Here is a 10,383-nt window from a genome sequence, read left to right on the forward strand (position 1 = left end):
ATGGATGTTATTTCTGAGCTAAACCAAACTTTCAAAAATTCTGGATCAAATTATGGTACAAATAATGGAACTTTGCGTGCATCATCCGTAAATTTATTTTACCGCATAATATTGTAACATAATTTTTATCTTAATATTTATTTAATTAGAGTTATACAGTAATTTTATGGTAATTAGTAGTGGGAAAATTACAGTGTATCAGATTATTTGCTCCGTAATATAGTTCCATTAAAAAGCACCAGCATCATAAGTGCCGGTACTTTTTATCGTAATTCGATCTAGAATTTTTGACAGTGCAATACGAACAGAACTTTCTCGAGTTTAAGAAGTATTGAATTTAAGTCATGACATCCTGAAATAATCAAATTAATTTATACACTAGTTTTTTTTTATCTGCGCTTTGTTATTCGCGTTGAATCTTTCAGTTTTTTTAAAGTTACCTTAACAATTCATATAAATTTTAAAAAAAATTTTGAGTTTATATACCCTGTTCCCAACATTTGTTCTTCCAATTTGGATATCAACCTTCCAACTTTTCTGCCTTCCTTAAATAACAACATTTTTGATGATAATTTTTTTAAATAAAACATTAAAAAAATTCTGTATTCGTCCATTCGAATGCTGAAAATTGATCATTAGAGCGTGCGTTCAAATGTTGATTGTTGGAGTCATCTTCTATCTGGCAAACAAACAGATTTCGATGAATTTTATTACGCCTTCTTCAAAAATGATTCGTCAGATGATGAGGGTACATTTCTTCTCTCCTGGTTTTAATTTTGCTGTTTGACAACCAACGAGTGTACTTTTCGTTGGTCAATGCAGGAATACCCTATATATAGAGATGCCAACTGCTACGGAATCCACGAAAAAAAAAAGATAGAGAATTTCTAAAATTTGCAGATTTTCGGTAAATTTTTACAACTATTAAAGGTACGACATGGTACGAAAGGTACTTTAGTATAAAAGGTACTTTAAAAAGGTACGACATGGCTTAATGGTAAAAAAGTGGCGTATTATAAGCCTCTGAATTATTTAAAAGCAATGGTCAGTAAAAACCCTATAAATCGAATTTATTAAACCAAGAATCATATTAAGAGACTGCCATTCGAAAATATTTATTCCCTGTCCAAAGAAAGTTGCCATCTCTGTGTATATATCTGAGTTCTGACATCTAAAACTTTTACTTTAAAAAATAGTACCTTTTTTGTGTTTCAGACAAAATTTATCAACTTTGTTACGTTAAATGACTAGCTATTATTTATCTCTAAATTATCTTTTCCGAAAAATATAAGTGATATTAATAAAGACTACTAGCACAGCTTATCTAAAATTAAAACTCAGACAGTGTCATTTCAAACACTGCAAATGAATTTAATGTTTAACAGCAAACTTCAGAGAACATTGACGAGTTGACAATGAAAATATTCCATCCATAATAACGTATTCAGAGAGTTAAACTACGGTTAAACCAACTATAATTAGAGTCAGATAATTATTGTCCCTAAGTGAGGACTAATTTCTCTAATGGGATCCATTTTATGTTTGCTCCAGAAGGGCATTAACTGTCATTTAAATTTTATTCAATGCCATTTAGAGACAGGATTGTCATAGACTGACTTAGCTTTGAGAATAAAACTGTCTTAGGTATTAAATAAAATAGTTAATGGAGATATGAAAGTTAAGGAACTCCACAACTGGGTATTTGTAAATATCTGGTCAAATTACCGTCCAAAAGAAGATAATGTCTTGGTACATAAAAAAAGAGTTAAGAAACAATTATTTTTATTTCTATTTTTTTACTAAACAAACTATAATAACAGGCATAGTTACACTGAAAAAAATATTGGTTTATAGTTGGCACTATTTTTAGTGCTGAGGTAAATTAAATACATTTTTTAAAATAGAACTTGCACTTGTTTTCAAGAACAGAACCAGCAAAAAATTATACAAAATCTTCGAAATAGTAATTGTTTGTAAGAATTAGTGCAAATATATTACTAAAAATGTGTTTGTTTTTCGTACAAAGCGTTTTTGTGATGAAGTCTTTAAGTTAACTCTAATGCTCATGAGAATATGTGGTGTCAGTGAGCATTAAAAGTGAATAAATACAGAAATAAAACTGTAACTGGTAAAAAGTGAATAAGAAAAATACTGACTGCAGGCACTGCAAAATTTTTTTAATTAAATTTAAACTCAGCACCAAAAATAGTGGCAACTATATACAAAAATATTTTACAGTGTAGAAGAAATGAATTTAACTTGAAAATTAACAAGTTTAGCAGAAAAAAAAAGAAATTGGAATATTTAATTCTTTTAAAATTCATTTCTACAAAGCTAATTTTTGATTACTAGATTTGCTTCGTAAATTAGATTTAGAAAAGTCAGTTCAACCCGAGCACTCGAATGATGGCGCTCACTCTCAAGACTAACATTTTATTTCATTTTATTTGCCAAACACCTGTCACGAGTTAGTGTCTCTAGAATGAGCGTGGTGGCTCAATTGCTCGAAGTATGTCTACTCTCTTTACGAAACAAAATATGTTATCATTGAAAAATTTATCTTTCTGCTTCAGTTTCTTGAAATTATTAACTTCATAAGCTCCTTTTTTAATCAGTTCTAAACAGAAGATTAATGTTTCAATCAGAGTATGATAATCCACAGCTTTATTTATCGTTACGCTTACATTAAAGAAGCTCGCAAAGCAACCAGAGGAGGGAGTAGGTGAACGAATTGAGTATTATCAATGAGCTTCCCAAGTATTGAAAAATTTGCAATTTGTATAATAATGAGTATACAGAAGATTTATGCCATTCCATTTCTATGTAAAAATTTTATTAAAGGATTAAATGCGTTCGTAAAAAGTTGTCCAACACATACACATTTACAAAACAAATATTTTAGAGAAAAGATTTTTAAAATAATTTATAAATTTTAGAATATTAGCATCCAGTAATACCGACGTATGGATGAATTTATTTTGAAATACTTCCAGTAGAATAAATAACATTTTCTGCGATAAATAAAGATGTTTATAAACGTACAATTCCTGATTATCTTGAGAATTTGCGGAGTTTGTCGAGAGCGAAAGCATGTAAATTATTTGAACACATTATGCTTTAACTCACTTCTGATAGAGAATCTGAAAGTACGAGAGACCGGAACACCTTGTTGAGCTCGCACTTCACAACTGTAACGACCATCGTCAACAGTTGGCTGAATTTCGTTGATAACGAGCGTTCCATTTGGGAAAACATGCTGTCGCTGATTGGCTGGTAGAATGCGTCCATCTGCAATTATAAGAGGGAAACACTCTTCACTCTTTTATAAGTGGAAAGATATTAAAACTTAAATATGTTCAGCAAAGTTCTTTATCTAATCTATCGCACATATTTAATATGATTCTTGATGCATTAATTTTAAGAGGAACATTCAAAGCATACCCAATAATTCAATAATAAATTTAAAATAAATATTTAATAATAATAATAATAATCTTAATAATAATAATAATAATCCTAATAATAATAATCCTAATAATAATAATAATAATCTTAGTAATAATTCTATTAGTAATAATAATAATCTTAATAATAATTCTAATTGTGAAAATAATAATCTTAATAATAATAATCTTAATAATAATAATCTTAATAATAATAATAATCTTAATAATAATAATCGTAATAATTAAACTTATCTTAATAATAAATATATGAAATTATAAGAGAGGAGCATTCTTCATTATTTCGTGAGTGGAAAGATATTAAGACTCAAACATGTTTAACGAAGTTTTTTTTATCTAATCTATTGCATATAATTAATGTAAATTTAGATATATAAATTTTAAGAGTAACATTCAAAGCATACTCAATAGTTTAAAAATAAATTTGAAATAAGTAATTGTAAATATCATTATTAGAATATTAAAAATATTGTTTTAATGATTATTAGTAAAATTATTATTTTTATTACTATAATTATATAACAATAATTATGGTAATGATCATTATTACTATTCTATTAATAATATCAATTATTATTATTATTAAAACTATTCGTGGTATGAAGTATTTACCTTCATTACTATTCTATTAATAATAAAAATAATGATAATTAATATATACTCAATTTTAAGACAGAAACACTCTTCAATATTTTTAAAGTGGAAAGGTATTAAAACTTAAACATATTCAACAATGTTCTTTATCTAATCTATTACACATAATTATTATAATTCGTGATGTATTATTAAGAGTAACTTTCAAAGCATATATTTAATACATAAAAAATAGATTTAAAATAAATATTTTTAAAAATTATCATTATTAAAAAATTAAAATCAATATTATCATTATTAGTAAAATAATATCCGTTGCACTCTCCAGTGGATCCCAGCTCATGTTGGAATCGAGGGGAACGAATGCGCAGATGCCCTTGCAAAGAAAGCACGCGACGAAGATCAACCTCGAGCTGTCACCTGTGCAGATGCGAATGCTGTCGCCTGGCGAAGGATATACAACCAGCTTTTTAGCAAGGCAACAATCCCCGATCTAAACTGCCCAAGAAACCTCTCCTCTACAATAGCTAGGCTAAGCTCTATACATTTCAAAGGTATGAAGATCTCGCGCGCCAATATAAAATCCTATCCCATCTGCAAGTACTGTCCTCATTTGCAACTAACTCCAGGCCAGGTTTTTGACTGATAGGCCATTATCGGTTCCCTCTTTCAACTTGGAGCACCCCCATCGAAATTCTCCACAGCCATCGGGCTCCAGAACTTGCAAATCTTGTTATCAAGACTGTTGGAGGACTCAAATCTCTATACTAGCACTGCATGCATAGACACGACAACAACAACAACAGTTAAATAATATTTTTTATTATTGTGATAGTTAGAATTTACATAATATTATTAGTACTATTAAAATAGTTATTGCAATTATCATAACTGGTATTCTATTTATTAGTTTGATGATAATAATAATAATAAGATAATAATTATTATATGTACTGAGATAATTATTATTGTACTGGTAGTTTTAATTATACTACTACTAATAATTATAATAAAAATTATAATAATTACTTTAATAATAATTATAATACACATTAATATTCGTTTCACAACAATGTAAGTTATAATACTAATTATTATTATCATTATAATGATAATAAAATAATTATTAGAATTATAATTGTTATTATTACAAATGTCGTAACTGAGGTTAATAATAATAATGACTTAGGTATAACTCACATAACAAATAAAAATATGTTGTACTTGGCTGAAATAGTATACATCATTTATTAATATCGTAAAAAATATGTGATAACCATTACAAATGCAATTAATAAAAATATTGTAGTGTATTCTAATCATCCGAAAATATATATTTTTTTGTATTAAATAGGGATTTCTAAATAAAAGTATTTTGAAAGAAGTTACTAGATTTATGTCATGGATGTATATATTAAATATAGCAACTTCTCCAAGACATTCAATTTTATTTCGCAAAATTTAAATAATTATAAAGTAAAATACGGATGCCTATCCTTGTAAAATTCAGCATCGCTTCGATATTGCCAGCTTAATATACAGCTACAGCTCGTCAACTGCCTGAGAGTTTAATTACCTGTTGTTGACATGACAGCTGACGCAGCAGGGGAGAAGTCATTCTCTCCTTCCAAATTTAAACCAACCAATCCCAGGCATCGACCATATTAAGACCCATTGACAGAAAGTGACAAACATGCATATTCATGAAGGTAGAAGTACTGAGCTCAAGATGAAAACGCAAAATAAATTATTTAAAATTAATCAAGCTCTTTTTGGAGTGGACAGGTTGTAAAGGTGATTACTGCCAGATTGAAGTTTCTAAATAGCAAGCAAATATAATCCTGACATTGTTCTAAAATTCTCAAAAACTAATTTAGATATCTTTTTAAAATTCTATATTTAAAAGTAAACTATTTTTCACTTATTTTTCTCAAAGAATTAGCTCGTGCCAATGTCATGGCAAATCATAACGGATGTATATAAATGAAAATTAGAAAACTAATCCGAATATGCAGAGTTTAAAAAAACGTTTGGTGGAATAATTGGAATTTCCTAGCTTTTAAAGTTTTAATTGGCTAAGAAAATAAGGCATATACAGGTGCTTAAAAATGCTTTTGCATTAATATTTGCAAATGTTTGCAAATGTCTTTCACATAATTTGACGTTAGAATTTTTCAAAACAATTTCGATAATTTAGAATTATATATAACAGAATTATTTATTGCTGTTATTTACTTCGATTACTTTCTGTTATTTGAATTATTTATATTTTTGTTATTTCAATACATTACTTCTGTACTTAATATTTTGTTCTACTAATTCCAGTACTAGCAATTTACTTTTATTACTTTATTGAAATCTATAATTTATTTCTTTACTATCCATTTACCTATGCACATGTTTATTTTCAATTTGTTCATGTAACTTCTCGTCATACGATCAAATTTTTTAACCCTTTTATCTTTATGTGTCATTCTTGATTCTTGACTATAGCTCCAAAATGAATTTTACATGAAAGTGAAACTTTTTTGTTGAAACCTTTACATTACTTTTGTCTCACTGTGCATGAAAAGTTTTGCATCATTTGTCAAAATTAAAATGAATTCTAAGGAACAAAAACTATTTAATAACAGATGTAATTTATTTAAGTCTCTCTTGAGATGCATATTGGGCTATTTTATAACTGTCATTCAACAGCAGACTCAATCCTGGGTTTTTGACTACTAATGTTCAACTCCGTAGCCTTGTAATTTTGAACCGAATCCAGAAAACAAGGAAACTCCTGGATTAAGTATTGTGAGAAATTTGCCTTCTAGAGGGACTTTTTTGATGAAATTAACCCGCATTTGGGTTAAATGGAGATGGAACCACGAAAATATCTCATTGCTAGTCTGACAGCAAGGAAACTCTAACCCATGATCCGTCTAGGGATGATGGGTTTCATCCATGATCACTGAGGATATTTTTATACCAGCACTGGGATAAATGCGAGTCAGGTGCGGAATTCGTATCAGGCTTGTAACGACCACAGTGCTGACGTAAAATATCCTCAGTGGTTGAATGATCATGGGGTAGAGTCCCTTTGCCGTCAGGTTAACCGTGGGGAGTTTTCATGTTTTTCCTCTCCATGTAACGCAATTGCTGGTTAGTTCCACCAAAAAGTTCTCCACGAAGATGAATTTCACCCAATATGGATTGATTTCAAAATTACAAGGCTATGGAGTTGAAGCTAAGGATTGGTTTCAAAATTACAAGGCTACGGAGTTGAAGCTATGGATTGGTTTCAAAATTACAAGGTTACGGAGTTGAAGCTATGGATTGGTTTCAAAATTACAAGGCTACGGAGTTGAAGCTATGGATTAGTTTCAAAACTACAAGGCTGCGGAGTTGAAGCTATGGATTGGTTTCAAAATTACAAGGCTACGGAGTTAGTCGTAAACCCGAAAAATTGGGGCGGTTGTTTAACGACGGTTATAAATTAAAATAAAATAAACTAAAATCCACTGTGGGTGTCTGACAGACTACAGCTGCTGTAAAGTTTAGATTAATTGTTTGTGGGAAACGCGTTTTCTTATATAAATCGCATTATTTTAATTGTTTGCGCCACATGTATTGATGCAAGAAATAAATTTAATGTATCGATATATATGAAACCTAACACAAAAATGTTTTAGATCAATATTTTAGCATCATCTTCATAAATGTTCAGATAAACAATCAAAAATAACAATATGTATCATTTGAAATTTTTGAGAAAGCATTTCTTATATGAGGCTAATTAAATCTGGCTTGAACTTCAAAAATTGAACTTTTACTCGAACGAAAAAGCAATTACATAAGTTAGTTGTGTTAAGCCAATTTGAATTTTTAAACTGTAGAAACAGTTACCCAATTCCTTTTCACGATCGATTCCCTGAGGCTTGCTTTTTTGCAAATATTCCTTTTCTTTTTGCATAAACTTAAAATATAAAAAAAATTCTGTTTCCATTTCAAATATTCATCTCTAGTTCTCGAAAACCCAATCTAGTTTGTTTTAAGTGCATTGAGGCTATTTTTCCAACATCCAAAAAATCAGAAATATTTTGATTAAATCTTTTATTTTTAGTACTCATCTCATTTTGACAAAAAAGCGAATTAGGTAGAATGTTTATAATATTAAAAATTAAACTGCTCGATAGTGTCTTTAAAATGTTAATATTCTGAAATTTTTTAAACGCTAGTTTCTTTTAATGTACAACTTTTATATAAATGCAATACGAAATTTTGTGCGTATTTTTTTAAAACTTTTTATGAATTCGCAAGGTTTTTTAATTAATATTTGTTTTTAGTTCATTCTCAAATATTAAAATATAAGAAAATTCTACTTTCATCAAGAAAATAGTTTTTATATGAAAAGACTTTTCTCTAGGTTTTGGCATGAGTGAAAACAAAATGCAGTAGATTGAGCCCTATTTGCATTGGCACACGTAGAAGTGAAAAAATTAAATTTGGGATTTCTTAAACATGCGTTTATTTCATATGATACATATAAGAATATAACAAAATAAACTGAGCGCATTTCGCATTGACACGCGTAGAGGTGAAAAACCTTTAAATGGAGATTTCTCAATCACGCATTTTTTTTTTTTTTTGAATGATTCAAGTCAGAACAAAATAAATTGAGTGCTTTCGACATTGACACGTGTAGAGGTAAAAAAAAAAAGAAAAAAAAAGCCCCCAATTGTAAATTTTTTAAACTCTGAACTTTCTAGACTTGATGCCATTGATACTTGACTTGATGCGATGCTTTTTTTCAAAATTTCTTTACATGTAATGAACTAAAGAAATCTACATTGTAAATAATTCTGACTGAAATTCCGATCTCAAAAAGAAATTACTAAACGCGCGTATCGAATCACAAAATTTATTTTATTTAGTAATATAATTTTATTTCAGGAAATCGGGAATAATATGAATCTAAATACATTCGTTTCAATTTAATAATCGGTTCTACAATAAATTCAAACCCCACGAATTCTATTTTTATGTCGTGTTTGAATGTTTGTGTGGATATTTTTTAAGTTTTGATACATTTCTAATTTTAGAAAAAAAAGTATGTGAAAAGATAATTTATATAGTATATAAAGTTATTCATGTCTTCTAGTCTTACTCATATCATATAAAATTCATAATTCATATCTTAAAGATTTATTCGTATTCTTTAAAAATTAAATGAAATTTTATTATTTGAATCGTGCATTTTTATAGAAATGTATTTAAACTAGCTTATGCACTTAAAATATTTATATCAAAGAGTTTAGTACATTTTCAGAATTTTCATTCTAAAATTACGATATAATATAACCAACAACAATCAGTTCAATCCAATAAATACAAAACTTACGGTTAGAACATTACCGTTAACAAACCGTGCGTATGAAAGACCGTAAATTCAAACTATACGGTTTTGTAACCATTTAAAATTAGCATGGTTTTAAACCCGTAGAAATGAAATTTTACTGGACATTGGTTGTGGTTAAGTTGTGTTTTGTAAAGCAAACCCTGAAATGTCACTTTATTAGTTCTACTGGCGCCATCTATTATGAAGGTTGGAAAATACTTGACTTTTTTGTATGAAGCCGCTCTGTGGTGTCGCCATCTATGAGTGAGTAAGAGTTTCGCATCCCGATAGTCCAGGATCCTCAAATGAGGAGTACAGCACACTGAAACCTTCTCATGTGTTGAAAGAGAAGAGAAAATGTGGCATCAACTCTGTAATTCGAAATCCGTTCAACCGTTTATGAGATTGGTAGATTAGCCCCATTAATTAAAGTATGTACCCAACTGCAAAGAACTAAGTGGTTCTACAAGGTGTTCGCCACGCTATTATCACTATAAGATTATTGAGAATCCACTGTTGTGTTAGGCAGCCGATGATGGAAAATAAAAATATGAATTTATATTCGTGTCAAAAACTGGCTTAACTTCTATGGTGAGCTATGGATCTAGCCTCACCTAACTTTATTTAAAGCTTTAAGTTTATTTAACACCGTTGGCAACGTTCGGTTGACAACTTTAGTTGTAATTTGATTTTTAATTTTTTCAGCTTTACTTTTCGTTCTCGGCCGTCAGATCAGATGGTTGTGTTCTTGTTTTAGTTAATAAATTTAGTTTATGTATGAATAATATTTGTTTCTTTATGCATAACGCTCAATAGACCCTCGAAGACACGGGGGCCTAAAACTTCCTGTTTTCGAAGCAAGTGTTCGATTTTCATTGGATGTAGGACTAGTTGGCACAGATAATATATATAACAATTTCTATAATTTAGAATTATATATAACAG

At 29.1% G+C, this 10,383-nt stretch overlaps 1 protein-coding gene across 1 annotated transcript in view; it reads right to left on the minus strand.

Moving 5' to 3' along the window:
- The window catches only part of LOC107446015 (cell adhesion molecule Dscam1-like), a 188,791-nt gene that overhangs the window by 57,737 nt on the left and 120,671 nt on the right, over nt 1-10,383 (minus strand). Inside the window, exon 8 of the mRNA XM_043052767.2 lies at nt 3,127-3,288. Coding sequence (XP_042908701.2) covers nt 3,127-3,288 — 162 coding nt within the window. The remainder of the gene's footprint in view (nt 1-3,126; nt 3,289-10,383) is intronic.

This window comes from Parasteatoda tepidariorum, chromosome 8 (assembly GCF_043381705.1).
Source record: "Parasteatoda tepidariorum isolate YZ-2023 chromosome 8, CAS_Ptep_4.0, whole genome shotgun sequence".
Lineage (NCBI taxonomy): Eukaryota > Metazoa > Arthropoda > Arachnida > Araneae > Theridiidae > Parasteatoda > Parasteatoda tepidariorum.